This window comes from Hermetia illucens, chromosome 3 (assembly GCF_905115235.1).
Source record: "Hermetia illucens chromosome 3, iHerIll2.2.curated.20191125, whole genome shotgun sequence".
Classification (NCBI taxonomy): domain Eukaryota; kingdom Metazoa; phylum Arthropoda; class Insecta; order Diptera; family Stratiomyidae; genus Hermetia; species Hermetia illucens.
The window spans coordinates 30,137,484-30,157,345 of record NC_051851.1 but is presented as its reverse complement, the minus strand read 5'-3'; the positions used below and the strand labels follow the sequence as shown (position 1 = coordinate 30,157,345).

Here is a 19,862-nt window from a genome sequence, read left to right as displayed (position 1 = left end):
CTTCTGTAGATTTCCTATCTAGATGTGACTTCATCCAGATCCTTGCACTATTATAGATCTCTTTGGGAGATTTTAACTTTTTGTGAAAGTCATCGACTTTGCCTGTGCTCGATTTCCCCAGCTGCTTATATTTTCAACCAACTAGGTCTTTTAGGTAGAGATCGGCTTCAGCTTTTTTCAGTATCTCCGCACACGATAAGTTGCTTTTGCTGGAGATAATGATCGCCTCTGGGCGAACTCCCATTTTTGCTTTTCTCTAAAGTGTTTTTCTTTGGAGTTTCACTTAGCTTGCCGACACCCGCATTTGGTACACTTGCCTTTCAAACCGTCAGATACTTTTCTGGAAACTGCCTTTTTTAAAATCTTTTGTAACTTTCCAAAATTTTTAGACTCCAATTGGGCCGAAATTCATTTTGCAAGGTCAGCTTAGCCAACTCGCAATATTTTCTGGTACTCCTTCTTCCATATGTAGCATTTTCGGCTAAATCAGTAGGCAATTTTTTTTATGGCATCAACTGTTGATTTAGCTTTACTCAATCTATGCTGCTGATTTGGGAGCAATCTCTGGTAGCTCCCCCGCTCTGATTTTTTCTTCATATTGTCTGGGAAATATATGGTTTTATCAGCCTTAGGAAGCATATTTCATCACATGCCTTGTCATCACCTATTCTACCGCGGATCGTTACCAGTGTACGTGTACGTGTAATATGCCTGGCAATATATTGCGTTTTCTTGAGAAATTTTCTCTCCCTTTTCGGTAGGTACTTACCTTACTTTCGTTGGCTAATACTGTTTCCAACTGCACAAACCCCTCCAGTAAACTACGTTCCTCTGTCTTTGTTTCTCTACTTTTCTACTCGAGACAGTGAGGGTTGAAGTCATCGGCAACCAGCTTTGGACTTGATTTTTTTGCATCGAAAGGAAGTTCGTCAAGTATGTTCTTAAATTTAGACTATGTGAGACTTGGTTGGGCACAGCAGCTATATGCATATAAACTGTTTATCTTTTTGCACCGAAACCCGCTAGCCGGCTGATTGATGATGCATTCTATATTTCCACTGGTCGACCCATATATTACTGTCAACGCTTCTATAGATTTTATTCCTAATGGCAATCTCCATCTCGGATTCATAAGTAGTTTGTAGAATAAGTAAATCATGAGCGACCCTGCGATGATTGAGGCTTATTTGTTGTATGTCTCCCATTCACTTGCTTTATCCGCAAGCCTGCTTCAATTGGACTGATCGATGCGATGGAACATGTCTTCGTGATTGGACACTTCTATAAGGTCTGTTCGTTTAGATGGCAGATAATCTATCCAATGCGAACTTTTCCACTGGTTAACAACTTTGATGGCGGTTTGGTAAAGCCATAGGGTTTTCTCAAACTCGCAGCAAATTCGTCTGCAAATTTTTTTAGTTGTTCTTTCAAGACAGTATATTCGTAGATTTCTTCTCTAGATTTGAATTCCTCCAGATTCTTGGACTGTATATAAGTCATTGCGGGACTATATTTCCGTCTAGATCTTCTAGCTTGGAATCAAGCTTTTTTAGTATCTTCGCGTACTACACCATTGCGCTTGCTGAAGATAACAATCGTCACAGGGCGAATTCGCATCTTTTTTCTTTGCCTTCTTCTCATCCTTCTGTTTGGTTTTGCATTCTGGTTGTCCTTCCCAGCCATTTCCGAAAGCCTCTTTTGAGGCCAACTTAGTAGCACCAAGAGTGTTTTGCATGGACCGGAAGAGATGATAATCACTTGGTGCCAGGTCCGAACTATATGGTGGGTGCGATAGGACATCCCATCCGAGCTCCCGTAGCTTCTGGCGAGTCATCAAAAATGTGTGAGGCCGAGCGTTGTCCTGGTTGAACACAACACCATTCCTATTGACCAATTCTGGCCGCTTCTGGTCAATCGCCTGTTTCAAACGGTCGAGTTGCTCACAGTGAAACGGTTTTATGGTCTATACCCAGTTCCTGGTCAATCGAACAAATGCTCACATGCCGGTTTACTTGGATGATTTTGACGATTGGCCTACCAGAATGAGGTGTATCTTCGACATCCACTACACCAGAACGAAATCGATCGAACTAATGCTGTGCTGTGCGAATCGTTACAGTATCAGGTCCATAAACTTCACAACTTTTTTCGGCCGCCTTCGTTGCATTTTTACCTCTCAGGTAGTAAAAATGTAAACTATGACGAATTTCTTGCTTGGTGGACTCTATCTTTGACGATCACAACACTGTCAAAGAGGCACTTGTGGCACAGATTGTCGTTCTCAAATCGTCGTATAGAATGACCCGATGCGATAAGTACAGCGCAAGTTATGTTTAAGTGTCGTCATCTATTGACAAAATACGACATTTCTTTTTCCCCAACCCTGCACATCTCCATCCGCTACCTGGGTTCGGATATTTGGCGACTTCTCATAGGTTCCTCTGTCTGTCTGTAATACGGAATTTCGTTGAAAACAATTATACCTGTTGACACGAAATTCGTTTGAGATATTGGAATGGGGTATGCAAAAAATGGGGTGATTTTAAGTTGACGGGCTGTTTTTATTATGGCCACGACGAGGTTGAAGTCGTCAAGAAGATGCCTTAACCAGGTTGGTAATTGCATGTAGAAGGGATAGAAATTTGAAGTCTCCCTTAAATTGTCTCTGCAATAAATAATTGTGAGAGAATAAATCGGCTTTATATAACATTTCACAGATACATATTTGGTATTAAAATATTGTTCTATACAATTGTTTATTGTGTGTTCTATTCAAAGCTTGAATTTGTGTCGCAACCTGTTGAGCGGTTGGCACACCAATAATCACTAATTTCCGGCAATAGATTATTCTGAAATTACCAAATTTCTAACAATATCATTCACCACAATTCAATATTTTCTCTTTTAATTAGAACTTTTAACCTAACAATTATACCTCAAATCAAACATTGTGGCAAGTGCGGTTTAGGCAAATAGAAATACATAATACGGAAAGATCTGTTCTTTCTCTGCTCGTTTCTTGTTTAATATTTGTTTATCAAACAGTGGCAGACTTCAACTTTTCAAATTGTGAGCGGCGACAGGTACAAGTGCGTACTTTGTAAAATATTAGAATCGAAGCGAATTGAGTGATAATCAGCTTGTGAACTCTATTCGCCTTCTGTTGGGAAGAGTCGATTGATAATTTTTGATGGAATTATTTAATTTGATAAATCTTGGCAATTATTAGAATATTTTTATTTTTTGTCCTTCTTTTAATAACGCCGCGGTTGTTGCGTGAACTCCATTTTTTGTGTCAGAGTTTGGGTACCACGCTTGGCGTTGTATCACCTGATGGACAATTGATCCATTACAACAAAGGTCCGGCCGCTCACTCTTTACCTCCGACATTGGGTCAGAAGTTCTTTTCCTCGTAAACAACAACAATTCCTTCAAGCTGCCTTTTGTTGCTTGCATATATTTTCGCGCGATAACAACAAAAGACTCAATTTCATAAACATCCATAAGCGAAAATTTTTCTGTTGCCTTTTTGAGCCGTTAAACAAAATGAATCCGATGGCATGCATGCAGTTAAGAAAATACAAGGGCAATGATCATTTTAGCTTGCAATTTAAGTAAAGAGATATTCCCTAAATGGAATTTTATGGATTCCGGAATGTTAGAAAGGCGGAGGCTTGATAAAAAAGTAAAGTTGGTTTCATCAACTAAAATTGATGCCAATTTTTTATGGATGCAGAGCCGGGATAGGAGGATTCTACTATGTATATAGTTAAAAAAAAACCCGAACCTTCTTCCCGCTCAACCGGATCAGGAGGCGAGCAATCTAAGATGGGTCGAAGGCAGTATCCAAAGGATCGCATCACAGCGATGATGCGTTTCGACACAAAGTGTGTGTATATATATTGTTGTTTGCAAGAAGTTCCCTTACCCGTCTATTGACAGATTCTAAATCCGTATTACTCCACTGGATCACACCGAAAGTATACAGAAGGATGGAAATGGCGAAGGTGTTGATTACCACGATTTTATTTTTTCCGAATAGATCTGTTTTTAGGACAAGATCCAGCTGCCGTCTAAATTTCCCCAGTAACTTAGATTTCATTATTGTCATAGCAGGTGTTGTCGCTTGCAATATGCCGATGTATTTGTAGATGTCGCCCGAATCCATACCCTCAATTTGGATGTTATTATGACTGTGTCCTTCGTTGTCGGTGTGTTTTCCCCGAACAATTGTTTTTATGCGAAATTTCTCTAAACCCAATTGCATGTCGATATCCCTGCTGAATTGGATCGTGATGTCCAGCAAAGACCGAAGTTGGATTTCGTTTTTGGCATACAATTTGATGTCGACAATATGCCATGCATTGACTTGGAACCCGTATTTGCTTTCATGCAAACGATGGGATAACGGATTCAAAGCCAATCAAAACCACAGTGTGCTTATAGAGTCGCCTTGGAAGATGCCACGCCTGATTTGTGTCTCTCCTGAGGTTTGTGAGGATGCCGATAGCTTCGTGATCCAATCCTTCATCACTGTTCTCAGGAGAAGAACCATATTTGAGCTGATTTTGTACAAGCGTAATACTTATATTAACCACGAATGTAATATGGAGTCAAACGCCTTGTAGATGGAAGGAAGACAAGTAATTGGCCGGCATTTTGAAGGGCAAGAAGCACCCTGTTCCTTGCAATGAGAAAAGTTATCCTCTTGGTGAAAAATTCTGGAACTAATTTCGGATCGACCATCGTCTGATTAAAATGATTTGCCAATATCCTGTGAGTGCTCTTGAACCGCTTCAGCCAGAAGTTGTGAATTTTTACCAACTCCTGGCGTCTTCCGATTACCTGCCTTTTCACGAGTTGCTTCTACATCAGCTTCAGTTATGTCAGGCATGGTCATTTCGGGAAGGGCCTAGCATGAACGGGTAAGGTGTGGGAGCTACGCTGCTTCTAAATTGCAACGGCTAGGTTGGTTCCAAACACTTCTCCAGAAATCTTCCGCCTGATCCAGATGGAGATTACTGTCACGGCTGCTGTGAAATTCTGGAAAAGAAGGTTTTGTCTGTCCTTCGCTGAAAGCTCTGCTGATGCCTACGGATGCGATTGGAGCATACCGCAAGTTTTTGCTTCAGCATCTTGAGGATTTCTTCAAGTTGTTGATTGTTCAGACGAATAACCGCGGCAGCTGCAACATAGATCATGCTATGAATCTCTGTTGTAATCTCGCTGGCCAAACGATCAGCCCAAATTCTGTCAATGACAGCAATGATGTCGATAGTTGGCGAAGTAAACTTTAGTTTCGGGATCTTTGGCCTAGCGTCTGGGAAAATCTCACCATATTCTGTGGATGCAACGTGAAATGCGGTCTGAGCCTCATTATAAATTGTATCGACATCTCCAGTTACTAAGCTTTTTCTGACTACTGGGTTAATGGAGTGCCTTACAAGTGGAGTATTGGAGTTGCTCTTTTGGCCAGTCCGGTTTATTAAAGACCCTGGAAAAATTGTTGCCTATTTGGAAGAGCAATTCGATCATTTTTAACTATCACCCGGTATTGATTGACAACGTTCTGCTTCAGAACATGACTTAGTTTCGGAAATTTGCTAGATTTCGTTCCAAATCCATGGCACCGTAATATATCGACGATAAATTCGTTGAGTTGGTTGGTCTAAACCATACGACGTCTAGGTCTTTCGTCCCTGGTGATTGACAGCATAACCGGCAAAAATATCCAAGGGCGAAGGACCGCTTTGGTGTTCTTGAGCGACTCAACTGTGGTGAGTGTGGCGCGGCAGGATCTGCAGCATCCGAAATTTATTTCGGATGTTGCGGATGCGGACGGGTAGATGGCGCTGAACTCAGAAACTCTCCACTCACTCGTTTTCAGAACGCACCAGGGGAGTGGAGAACCAGCTGTAAAGAAATGCCGTTGGTTGGGACAGTAAGGACCGCATGGAAATAAGTCGGTCTCTTCTGTATCCAACCGCGGCGCGAGACATACATAACGTCACATCGCTCGTGACTAAATAAAGTTGAGCGTTTCCTCTTAAATTTATAATAAAAATTAGCTTTATTATGTTTTCTTCTGAATATTGAGTTATTGATTTTGATATTATTTGAATTTAACTTGTTCGTTACTATTCTAGTCTAAAATAAATATATTAAACTCGTAAATTATTTTGTAAAAATGAAAGTAGTTTCGTTTCATAATGTCGGCTAGCATCCAAATTTCTTAATGAGTGACGTTCGTTGGGATAGATTTGAAGTTGATACGGTTTGTTCGCTTTAACTAACGAGTTAATTAGTTGCGATGAAACTTCTCAATATACATCCGCGCGAATCAACACATATCACACAGTAGCCTTGTGCGGCAAGTATATGCATTCGAAGCTGACGCATTCCTTTAAAACCAATTTGCTAAATGAGTACTGTCTTCGTGTCCCTGGGTTCCCATCAATACAATCTGTATTTTCATTTTATTTTCACGAGTAAAGAGGAACGAGTCAATCCTGTAACAAATCCCCATTGTTGCAATGTCCCATGCTTGTCTCCAAATGTAGGGAAGTAATTTGGAGGGGAGCCGCTGAAATATAGTGCAACGTCACTGCAATTCATCTAATAGCCGCATCGATTCCGTCACCCCGGATTACGATTTTTTTAAGGAGATTTACTACCTCAAGGGGAAAGAATAAGACGAACACAAATGGAAACGTTTTGTTTGTCTGCAGCTACTTATTTATAGGATGAACCTGGGATATTCGTAGCTAACCCGTCATGTCATTATCCGCAACCTATGACATGCTCTTGGTGGCATGCAGTTCTGCATTTGCGATTCAGGTTGGAATGAACCTGCTATGCCGGGTATTTATTTAGGGAATATATACGAAGTTTGATCAAGAAGTTGCAGGACTTTTCACATTGTATGCCACCACGTTCACGTTGACAGCTTGTTTGACGCTCAATTTTGAGCGGGAACCTTCTTGGATAATCTCCATTTTGTTTTGATGTTCTAACATTCTTCAAACCGATTGTTCAACTGTTTTAGTGAATTCTGTTTTTCGGGTTCCGATTTTTTGTCATGGACGTTAAGGAGGAGCAACATGTTTGCGTGAGATTTTGCGCTGGACAACTCGTTCACGGGAACATTTCAAATGCTGCAGCAAGCCTTTGGTGACGAAGTTATGAATCGTTCACGATGCAAGAAAGGCAAAACATCAACGGAAAATTACCCTCGTTCTGGAAGGCCTTCAACCTAAATTGACAACTTTCATGTGACCAAAGTGAATGCCCTTGTGCTTTCTAATCGCCGTTTGAAAATTTGAGAGATGGCAGAGGAGTGCGACGTCTTATTTCGGTCATGTCAGCAGATGAGAAGGGTTGCAGGCAAGTTCATTCTACGACTGATGACAGAGGATTAGAAAGCGCATTGCCTGGGGGTTTGTCAGGAGTTCTTGGAAATGGCCAATGTTAATGAAAACTGCTTAAAAACCATCGAGTCTTGGATTTATAGCTACGACGTGGAAACCAAGGCGCAGTCGTTCCACTGGAAGTCAAAAAATTCACCAAGACCAAAAAACCTCGCCAGGTGAGATCAACCGTTAAAGTGATGCTCACTATTTTCTTCGCTTCGAATTCCTTCCACAAGATGGGACTATCGATCTTTATCCATACCTCCAAAATCCTGAGAAATTTACGGCAAAAGATTCGTCGGAAGAGGCCAGAATTGTGGGTAGCAGGCGGGTGATTTTTCCGCTACGACAACGTGCGTTGTCACACGGCGCTTTTTATTCACGAGTTTTTTGCCAAAAACTCGATGACAACCCTTCCCCATTCTTCCTATTCTCCTGATCGGGCTCCGTGTGACTTCTGGCTTTTCCTATCAAGTACCCAATGAAGGGACAGCGGTTTCAAACGATAGAGGAGATCAAGGGAAAAAGGCTGGAATATGAAACAGAGGTTTCCAGATGCGTGGAACAGTGGAAACACCGATGGGAGAAGTGTATTTGCTCCCATGTTGAAGGGGAGAAATTAGAACAATTGTAAATATTTGAGTTATTGTGAAAGTCCTGGAACTTTTTGATCAGACCTCGTATATATGGAATTGGATACGAACGGATGAAATGAAAAGAATAACGGAGAATAGAGGAAATGTTACACGCAATTTAATTAGTATGTCTGGCGTTTCGAAACAAGACAAAGGATGAATTAGTAAAGTAAAACTAAACAGTCGAAAAAAGACTTCGAATTCTTTGAAATTCTTTACTTTTTTTTTATTACGGTCTACTAAGAAAAATTTGGTAATGGAGACACCTTTGAATCGGGACGAAATTTTACAGGTCCCGTCGGTGCCATGATTATAGAGGTTTCACTGTATTTGGCTTACCTTTTTTTCATCAAAACAGTCCATTAAAGATGAAGTGTGAGTGTTCATGAATATACGATTCTGTACTTCAATTACAAATAACACATCGCTTGCAGTAGACTTCATTATTCGCTGCAAATCTTTCAAATAATTAAATTTTTTTTTAGCCCAATTAGAAGTGTTCCGCCGTTACTTTTTTTTCAGTTTGTTAAGCGAACTTGAAAACGTTAAAAAATTTATTCAGTCTGAATACATTTCTGCATGGCCCACACAAGATAACATGACAACTGGAGCAGAACCTTTCTAGAACTGGTGAATTAATTTAAATTCTACAGAACTAACTGGAATGTGAAAGCGTGATTGTGTCTCTATTTTACATATTTTCCTCAAGACAATCTGAGCCCTAGGAAAATCAATACGTTTAACTTCCAGTCTGAAATAGAAACTTTACTGCAGGCATATTTTCACTTTACGAGCAATATCGAAGTAGGTCAGTTGTGTAAATAAATTGGCATCGCGATTATTCCTCACTTAGGAAATCAATAGCTGGCCAGCGGTTGGTGGAATGATAGAAATTTACCAGAATTCGTTACAGTAAATATTTATAGGCCTTTGATAAGTATACGACGCCGGAGCGAGTTGACGTCATAAGACATTGTTGTCCTAAGCTATTTCTATTCAAATGAACTTTGCCTCTTTTTGAAGCTGATTATTCATACTGAAAACCTGTAACGGCTTATGGAAGTTTGGTATTTTTTTCAAGAAATGCCCCAGTAAATGTGACACATTTTTAAGGATATGCTTGCGATATAAATTAGAGCGAACGTTATGATGATCAAATGACGCTTTTGTGGGTCCTTTAAATTATATGAGAGAGAGAGATTGAAATCTTCGCTCCCGGGAGAAGAGAGAAAGGTTTCCTTGTTCCTTGTTGTATGGTCATTTTTAAATTGACCATAAATGAATGAAAAACCATGATATGAATTGAATGGGTGCCCAGGGTTCCAAATAAGTGTTGTATGTAGATAAGAAAAACCGCCTCCCAGTTTTTCTATGAACTTAAATATGTATGTTGAGCTTATGTCCGAATTCTATCCGTTTTATGATAATGGTAATTCGGGTAATAACATTTTTCCTGAATTGACAGGACATGTTTCTGTTATGACTACGGTGTGTGGAGATATTTGCTATAAAAGGCACTTAATATGAGGGTATTGCCCAGGGGGATAAACATGTTTCAACATATTTGCTTATGTTGTCGATTTGAGTGGTGGTAGGAGTGCGAAAGTCTGCCGGGGTATTTGTGGGTTATATGGTGGAGGGTGTTTGGATATTGAAACATATTTGTGGTTTTGGAATATCGAGGGAAAGATAAAACCTATAAAGATCAAATACGACCGACAAGGCTATTCAGCATTTATGAAAAGCTCTTTGCGGAAAGTCGTAACTCTGCGCTCGTAGAATATCATATAAAGGTTAATGCATTCATAAAGAATCTTGATAAATTGTTTTTACAGCCCTTCAGAAGGAAATTAAGAGTAACAGATAACATTATCATGTTGTATTTCGTTTGAATGTCATATAAATGGACCATTTTTACACAGATTGCTGAGAGGATCTGAAAACGTGGATTCTATGCAGCCTGTTTGACGAATTCAAGAGAAGAAGTGCGTGCAAGCAATATTTTTCTGTAAACGAATGATGAATCAACTAAATTTTGCTTAGATTCTCATTAATAAACAATCATTCTGGCCAAATTAAGGCATCTTTCAAAATCATTCGGTATGATGTTGAAGGATTAAACTTGACAGCAATAGATTCCTCCCAAAGGTTACACAAGGGGAGCCTCTTACACTATTTTCGCTATATTATGAAAATGTGAGTTGCTTTCGGACCAAGCTGTTGGGATATCTGCCACATCTGTGATGAATGACATCTTTTACATGAAACTTGATTCGATTTTAGAAAGTTCAAATTAGAGCTTCTTAGACACTGTATACAGTCCTTCGCTACGATTAGGATAATATTGCATCATGGAAAATCCCGGAATGAAGTGAGCCAATATTCTGGACTGTGCCTTATATTTTGTAATGGTTTTCTTGTCTAAACATTTGTGATATTTTTCGAGTGAAGCACAAATTTAAATCAGGTGCGCGCATCCAATACTTGGCGAACATTAACGGATATAGTACAGAGAATTTCAATTCTTCTGCGCATGTGTGCATAATTCCCTTTCTTCGTTTGTTCAGTCCGCTGCTACTAGGTTTTTAGTGATCGTTTTTATTCAATTTTTACTCCTATTCGTTCATCCCACTCATTTCTCAATTCCTTTGGCTTTAGTAGCTCCCTCAACTATTCTATTGTCGGACATCTTATTGACAGTGTTGATTTTAATAGAGGTTGTGGTCCTAATGAACTTCCACTCTTAAAGTAATATAACCGTTAAATTTCTCCTTTCACTATCGTTTTCACCAAGAGCTTGTCTGGAGGTAAATATCTGGAGAGAAGCTCGTGTTATTTCCTTCCATAAAGCAAGAAACCTTACAATGGTAAAGAATTATCGCCCAACAGCACTCCTTCCATTTCCTGGCTTTATTTAGTACATCTTAGGTTCGTTTTACACGTATACGGTTTCATTCGGTTCAGTTTCGGTCGCTACCAACAAATATGAAATGATGTTACGGTTACAATTCGGTACCTATTCGGTATTTAATTGATACTATATAGTATCGAATCCTTCCACGACACAAACAGGTTTTATCAGGCTTCAATACGGTTCGAATTCATGTGAAGGGAATAAAAAGCAATCAAGGCTTTCATACACGCACGGTTCAGTTTCTCTTTGAGCTGCGAAACTGGGGCAATGAAATAATACGTGTTGTTCGTTCTCTGCAATATTGGACAATATGGCGAATCATTATGCCTAAATCAATAGAGATATGCTCCATAACCTCCGTGTCCGCTTAAGCACTGATAGGGTTTAGCGGCCTTTTGCTTTCTCGTCCCATTTCTCCTGCCATTCCGGGATAGTTTTAGTTCGTGGGAACTGCCAAAGACGGGCAGGAGATTCCCCGGTGAGATATGGACGATTGTAAAATCGTTGTCCTTCTATTGTCATGTTGGGTATCAAATTAAAGGTCTTGATTTGTACTTTTTGGAAGCAGATTTGCAGCTCATTAATTACATCTACTTTATCATGCTGATATTGTTGCTGATGATTGTCTTTTAGAATATAGGAATTGACGCGATGCGAGAAGAAAATGGAAGAACTTCTTCAAAGCAAAAACTAGAAATTGAATAGATTGCATGGAGATAGTTCTATCGATAGAGGGGAGGGAGTGATTATTCTCGGCTGGTAATTTTTCTGGCGGAGGGTTTGGGACGCAATAGAGATTTAAATAAAAATAGGACGACGGACCTAGCATAATTTTCACTTGGGATCAGGACTTTCCCTGAGCTACAAAATTACATTATATGCTTTCTGGGGTAAACGTTGGTTCTGGAAGATGAAATTTGAAATATAGAAGGGTGGAAGACATTTAAAAAAGTGACATATCTCCAATCTGGTTCTCGTAGAAGATGTCCGCAAATTGGTTATGACGAAACTTTGCATTTGAGTTGTTAGTGGCCATCAGCTAGCAGTGAGAAGTTCTAACAAAAGTAAATGATCAGTTTTCAGATATGTTGAGTGCACTTGGAACATTGGGAGATTTCTTGAGGACCCAGGGATAGGGGACTTTAACAAAATTAGATTAAATGAATGACTTGCGGTTTCGTCATCATCAGACGCTGCCTCAGCTCTGTCCTGGGATCGGAAAAACAATTGATTTTCCAAATTCATTGGCTTGAATTTTCTGTCTCCGAGCCTGATTGTCGGTTTACTTAAGAATAATTATAGATTTCGGTATATCTCACCAAGTTGAAACCCCAAATCGAAATAAAATTGTTGGGTTTATGAAACACAAACACGCGAATATGAAGCTTTACCTTGTAATTAATCAAGCCAAAGAACATTGTTGACACTGATGAAATTGTTTATCTAGATTACTGGGAAGCTCCGATATTCTTGTTCAATGCATTTGATTGCAAGAGATTCCTCCATTCCTATTGCTCATCCCCTCCAAGTTGTTGTCATGCCGGATTTGTTCCAGAGCATGCATGCATGAAACCGTCATCCCCTAACATTTTGTTAGGCATTTATAGCTATCCAATGCTGACACAGTTGGCGAAGCTAAAAAAATATTTTGTGAAATGTGTGTACTGTAAACCCGGGGTGAAATATGCGGCCTTTAGTTTCCTTCAGTTTCTACTCCGGGTTCGTTGGGAATCATACGTGAAGAGAAGAGAGAAGGGGGAGGCTTCTCTCACGTCAGGATTTTGTATTTTATCAATTTGGTTCAATTGTTTTTGGGGAAGAACAAAATTGAACAATTGGTCTTTGTACTTCGCCTAATATCCATATCCAATTCTACACAGCTAGAATAGTAACTGTATTTTTTTTTTCATTTTTCCATTCACATAGTTGATTTTCCTTCATAAGTAATAATCTTATTTTTTATTTACAGATTGGAAAGCGACAACATTATGAGCTTGGCAAATGGCTTCGAAGACGTTACAATTCACTTTTGAATGAAACTTATTCAAATCAAGAGGTCCACATCCAATCAACTGACGTAGATCGTACTCTTATGAGTGCTCTTTCAAATTTAGCGGGTATGTTTCCTCCGAAAGGAAAGGATATTTGGAATGAGGGTTTGGCTTGGCAGCCAATACCAATTCACACGATACCTGAAAATGAAGACTCGGTAAGTAGTCTTAGTTTTTTTTTCGAAAAATTTCAATATTTATTTGATCAATCAACTCATTTTCGCCATATTATAGATTTTAGCGAACAAGAAACCATGTCCTGCATACAAGTATGCATTGTCAAAGCTATTGCACACTGAGTTCTTCCAAAAACTTGATAAACGTTTTGCGCCGCTATACGAATACTTGACTAAAATGACTGGACGGAAAATCAATACATTGGAAACGGCAGAGAAAATTTATGATACTTTTGTCATAGAAGAAAAGTACAATTTGACGTGAGTGTTTGAACAATTATTGTAAAAATATATTAAAAATTATGACTTAAATTGTTCTTGGGATCAATTTTAATTTTTTAAATTACATTATATGTTTCAATTCCTTACGTTGTTGAAGGAAATTTATATGATTTCCTTAGGGGAAAGGTTTGTAAGTTATCGCACTTTTCTTCTAAGACCAGCAGGTAGAATTAAGTACACCGTTGAAAAGTGGGAAGACTGCTACAATATTGCAGTAGATGCCAAGTCGAATGGACTCCCGAGGAAAAAGTTATAACTCATTTACTGAAATGTTTCAAAGTGGCCATTTTCAAAATTTGACTTATAAGTTGCCGCATCATCACGAAGCATCGAAATAATGCAAATTCCCAATGGAAAACACAAAATTTTCGGAATTTATGTAAATTTATTGAATTGAAAGGCCAGCCAGAGCCAGATTTAGTTAAAAAATAGAATAGTTGGGAAAATAATGGAAACTTTATTAGTCGCTCTCGTTAGTGGAATTACAATCTGGGCAAAGGAAGAATGTTTCGATTTTTATCAACGGAAGTGGCGCAAACTAATTGTTGGCAGCTGTGGCATCGTCTTGAGTTCTTGGCTGTAATTTTAGGTGACATTTGTTTACAGCAGACAAGGCAAAACTCATTACTGTCCTCATTTGATGATTGACACTTCTTCCTTCGCTTTTGTAACTGCGCTTTTGTTTTTGCTGGTGTTTTTGCAGATGCACGTTTTTGGCGTCTGTCTGCGTCAAGTTCTTTTCGAGCTCTTGTAGCATTTCCTTTGCCTTGTTGTCGAAGAGCGCCTTGATATTGTGGAGACGTTATAATGGAAGTGGTTTTTGCTTTGCGTCTAATGTTTGATATGATGGAAGCGTAGCTATTGTCGGATGTTGAATGTTCTGAATCCAGGTGATCAGGTGTGGAATTAACTTCATTTCTTGCAACCGATAATCCACAAGAAGGATCAACGATTCGACGCTGTTCTTCTTCGTCAAATTGTCTCTCAATGATACTGGCCTCTGTGTTCGCTTTATCTACATCCAACGAACAATAATCCGAATCTTTAAACACTCCAGGGTTAAGTGGCTTTGAAATCATTTGCGAAGTCCTCTGACGTCGTCATTTTTATCAGAGCCGCTTTCACAAGTAGAGAAATGGGAATGATGCGAACTCTCGACATCCTTCCCATTTCTCTACTTGTGAATGAATTTTGTCTCATCCACCCATTGCTCCATGAATTTACAAATTCAGCTTGTTGCATCCATCCGCTTCCGCGCGTACCCCACTGTTTCTTTCGACGGATGCTCAAGATATGCTAGCGTCATCTTCTTGCCCGGGAATAAATAAAAAGGTGGAATCGTATTTCGCGCTGCATTGATTGCAAACGCCAATGTAATCATGGCGCCTCGTTCACCAGAAGTGATATGACCAATCCGCTTTTGATCTTTCACCGAAATTATTTTCCCAATTCGGGTTCTCAACCCTACCCCGTCTGTATTCCATATTGAATTTGGTCCATATGAAATTGAATTGAATTTGAAAAGAAGTGATGAACATTTCCTTTGGGCGGCTCATGTTTTTTTGTTCCGGACTTCTGAACGACAAATTTTTATGACTTAACATGAACTCATAATACGACTGCCTTCCAGCCATTTTTCTCCATCCTACGTCGGTGGATACAGTAGCTGAACTTTTCAGGCGAACTGGTAAGTCAATTGTTTGACTTCTGTGATACTCAATTCGCAATAAAGTCCGGAGAAGCGAATTGTAAAATCAATCAATGATTCTCCGTGTTCATAATCAAATATCTATCAAAAAATCCATAAATTACTGCCACAATTCTGGAAAAATTTTGCGAGTCACAAACCATATGGACTAAGCCAGTGTTAGCGTACGCTACAATGCGTTGGAGCAGTGTCAAAGCCTTCTCATTTATTTATTTAATTTAACGGACAACAAACAAAGTAAACTCCATTGTCCTCAGGAGGAGGAGAAAGCAATAATCTTATCCTATGCTTAAAACTACTTAAAGTAGAGAAAGCTGTTGTGCGTTGTAATTTCGGCAAAGCTTAGGAATGGAATGGAATGGCGTCCGGATAGCTGAGTGGTTAAAGCACAAGGCTATCATACGAAAGGTCGCGGTTGAAATCTCACTGGTGGCAGTGGAATTTGTATCGTGATTTGCCGTCGGATACCAGTCGACTCAGCTGTGAATTAGTACCTGAGTCAAATCAGGGTAATAATCTCGGTCGGGCGCAATGCTGACCACATTGCTTCCTACAGGCTATTCTGTAGTGTACCGTTACGGTCTTGAATGAAGTGCTCTAACGCACTTCACGGCCCTGATCCAATATGGATTGTTGCGCCAACGATTATTATTAGGAATGGAAGTAGACTTCAAGCTCTGCGAAGGGCACGTTAAAAATCTCTGCGTTACGTGTGTTATAAGAAGCAGAGCGGTAGGTGATGTCGTTAGCGGTGGAGCAGTTCATCAGACCCGAGGAAAGTTTAAAAAATGTGCATAGATCCTGATAGGATCTACGCTGTTGTAGGAAGAAGGAAAGGTTCAGAAAGCGGAGGCGGAAGGTGTAGTCCACATGAGGGAAGCTATTTAAATAAGAGGGAACCGACGAATTTGCGTTGCACATTTTCAAGGGCAAGTCAATCACAGCTATGGTAGGGTGACCAGATCACGAAGCAGTGCTCGAGGGTATTCCTCACGAGGAAACTGAAGGGAGCTAAGGAGGGTTGGATGGAGTCAAAATCAGAGGAGTAGTGAAGTATAAAACCTGACAATTTTGCTGCTCGATTGGTGACTTCGAGGCAGTGGGTGTCAAAGTGGAATTTATTGTCGAAAGTGGTTATTAGGTGTTGAGTGGAATTTAAGCAGGATAAGGATTTTAGGGAGTAACACAGAGTGTCACTTTCTGACGTTTAGCGCTAAACCATTAGTCGAGCATCAACGAACCAGGGTGTCTAGGTAAGAGGTAAGCCATAAAGCAAGTTGTATGGGAACGCTTATAGACGAGAGTTTGGATAGAAATATCTCGTGATTTACAGTGTCGAGGGCTTTAGCGAAATCAGTATAAACGTTAAGGATTTGACCGACGAACATAGAGATTTCTAAAAAACTAAGTCAACATAGGTTCTAGAAGGCAGCAACTTCCTCCTCCCAGTGTGTTTTTTACGTAGTTCTTTGTGGACTTTTGTGAACCAGACGGGGTAAGAGCGTAAGCACTTAGGAGAGGAGGGGATGTAACAAGGGAGAAGATTAGATAAAATGGTATAGAAAGTGTTGAGCGCTGCATGTAAATGGAGAGTGGAGGGGAATTCAGTTGATTGTCATCAGGGCTGAGTTCAGACCTTCGAAGTTCGCCTTACGAAAGTTGAACTTGGTAGGCTTGCGAGCGATAGGAGAGTGCAGTCGGGATATCTGAGCATCGAACTCGACAGCAGGATGATGGGCGTCAGGGACAACGTAAGACGGGGCATGAAAGGATTGGGAAAAGCAACGCACGGGAAGATTAGAGAGGACAAGGTCAAGAGTGCGATCTAAGTGGTTTCTAGAAAGGTTAAACTGAAGGGCGCCACAGGTGTACATGAAAGTGTATAGAGGAAGGGAAGGATGGGTGAAGTTATTAGGGAGGGAGGGAAGGCCAGGAGAGTATGGGAAGATTAAAGTCGACACAGAGGATGAAAGGAAGTAAGGGAAACAAAACGATTAGGACCTCTGATAATCTGTCGAAGAAATCCTCGTACAGAGAAGGCGGGTTGAGGCAGGGAAAATATACATACGATATGATAAAGGGGCATACGTTTGGCGGAATGACTCGTATGATGACAGAGGAGGAGGAAAAGTTGATATCGGCACGGAGATATCTGGAATTTTCATATCGATTTTTTGATCTACCGGCCCAAACTCCAATTATCCATACCAAATTTAATGGCGATTTGGCGACTCGATTTCCTGTTCAATTTCTTTTATCGCTTCTAGCAACTTTTTACGATTAGGGGCGCCGTGATCGGTGTTGTGTGGTCTGCGGGAAGCCATGCTAGAACTGCAAACCTCTTTCGCAGGGTTTATAAAATTTGATATAATCCCTTAAAGCACCCTTAAAAATTCTCTTTTTCAGGCGGTTTATAATACAGGCTCTTGTGATGGACCCCTGAAACACTACGCCGCAGTTTGACAATTTGTTTGATTCCAACTTCCGCACACTTTCATACGACACGCCCTTTCCGAGTAGATATTCACGTCAGACTACTCGACTTCATAATAGATTTAACATTTTGAGTTTTAATTGCATCCGTTAGGTCATCTGTGGAAATTAGGGGTTTACAAGTAAACAACACTACAAACATTTAATCAAATCAAATTAACAGCAATATTATTTAAAATAGTATGTGGTATGTTATTGCATTGTAGCAATTTTACACCACAATTTACGAGAGGAATTACAGAAGAAATGAATTAAAACTTTGCGGTAACTTAAAAAAACATGAGTGCGGCAACTTTTTATCGAACATGGTGAAACCATGCCGCATAACTTACAATCCGCGAAACTTACAAACCTTTCCCCTACTTCTCCTTTACTTGAGTTTGCTAATTATGTAATTTTAAATCCTTACAGTTTACCTGAATGGAGCAAAAAGGTATACCCTAGCGATGATCTCTATTATATCGCTGTATTATCGTTTGCGGTTGACACCTATACACGACCATTAGCTCGTCTGAAGACGGGACCCCTTTTAAAGGACATTTTGCAACGGTTTCAAGATAAAGCCAACAATAATCTAAATCCAAATCGATCACTATGGATTTATAGTGCTCATGATACAACAGTAGCGAATTTGTTGAACACGTTGGGTGTTTTTGAAGTAAGTTCCAATGAATTGTTACTTTTGTACATCTACTTAATTCTGTGTTATTTTTTAATTCGACAGCTCCACAGTCCACCATACACAGCCTGCATTATGTTGGAAATGCGACTTATAGAGAGTACTCCATTTATTTCGGTATTTTATAAGAACACAACGGCCGAGCCGTTCTTGATGAGTATTCCGGGTTGCGGGAAACAGTGCCCGCTTGAAAGGATGTATGAATTATACAACGATGTCTTGCCAGGAGATTGGGATGCTGAGTGTGGAATGTCAATGTTTTCGATGACGTATGAAGATGCCAGTGTTACACCGGCTATGAGTAAGTATTTGAATTATTCTTAGTAATGCGCAATGAACGATTGATCTATGAATTTCATTGATACCCTGCAAACAAATGGTATATATTTGTCATTGAAATAGACACTTTTTATTTGGAAATTATGAAAGATGGGTGACATTTCTATTCACGCCGCGTCATAGGGAGTTACATCTACCTACCTGAAAGCGAAAATTACTTTTCGAATTTAATTGACTTTTGAATTCCATATTGGGTCTTCCATAATCTATCTTAACTTTGAGCCTGGGAAACATTCTAATGAACATTGGCCGTTTGGGCACATTTCAATTTCGGAGTGATTTATTTCAGCTTCATTATAAGATTGAAATGAAAAAGCTTTCATTGCCCTTGGCGAAGATTACTTTTCATATATACATATTAGATGATCTGGTGCAGAAAAGCCATTGTCCCCATTGTTGTACAAACGAAACTTTCCCTGAGATCTCGTACTTTTAGATAGATGTAACTCCATCAATTCATAGATTTTTAGGAACAAATATTAACTTTACTGCTCACATAGATTTTTTTGATTACATTCTAGCAATTGTTGTCAGTGGTTCCTTATTCGTATTCACCATTGTCCTCATATACATTGGGATTGTATATTATAGGAGGCGGCAGTATTTCGATTACCGATGGTATATGCATATAGATAGTTAATGTGTGGTGTGGAGTGATAAATTCATTGAAACGGGTTGATAACAGCGTGCTATTTTGAGTGCATACTGGTGATTTTCCTTCCTAAGATTTTAGTGTGTTTACCTCGTCATGTGTTAAACATTTTCTGCCTTTCCATTTTTAACTAGACATAATGCTTGCTAGGATATAAGTAACAATGATTTGGTCATTTGAATTTTAAGTAAAAATATTTCCTGTTTGATGTTAACCGTTATCATCAAGAAAAGACTGTTGTATTATGTATATTTTATTAAGATATATAAATAAAGTGTATTTTTATTACGGAAATGTTGGCTTTGAAGTTTTTAATTCCGTTCGTTTTAATATGTTACGCTTTTTGTAATTTTGTTTGGGAATATAGCCAGACTTAGAGCTTTCGGTTAATTTTATTTTCAACGATAGAACAGGTTGGCTTGAATCGAAGATTTTGAAGAAAAGGGGTGGCTTGATATGTGGTAGATATACAGATCGCAGATTAACGTTTTTACAATTCAAAAACTGAATGAGAAAAAGGACAT

The 19,862-nt window shown here is 39.4% G+C and overlaps 1 protein-coding gene across 3 annotated transcripts in view; it reads left to right on the top strand.

Moving 5' to 3' along the window:
* LOC119651748 (prostatic acid phosphatase) overlaps positions 1–19,632 on the top strand; it is a 42,523-nt gene extending 22,891 nt beyond the window's left edge. Inside the window, exons 1-6 of one of the 3 annotated variants that reach the window (XM_038055484.1) lie at positions 6,102–6,274; positions 12,928–13,167; positions 13,244–13,446; positions 18,080–18,326; positions 18,393–18,648; positions 19,187–19,632. In XM_038055484.1, the coding sequence (XP_037911412.1) occupies positions 6,236–6,274; positions 12,928–13,167; positions 13,244–13,446; positions 18,080–18,326; positions 18,393–18,648; positions 19,187–19,326 (1,125 nt within the window). In that variant the 5' untranslated portion in view covers positions 6,102–6,235 and the 3' untranslated portion in view covers positions 19,327–19,632. Of the gene's footprint in view, positions 1–6,101; positions 6,275–12,927; positions 13,168–13,243; positions 13,447–18,079; positions 18,327–18,392; positions 18,649–19,186 lie in introns of those variants that run through there. The other 2 variants (XM_038055482.1, XM_038055483.1) reach the window with 2 other exon arrangements.
* Positions 19,633–19,862: the final 230 nt, after the last annotated feature.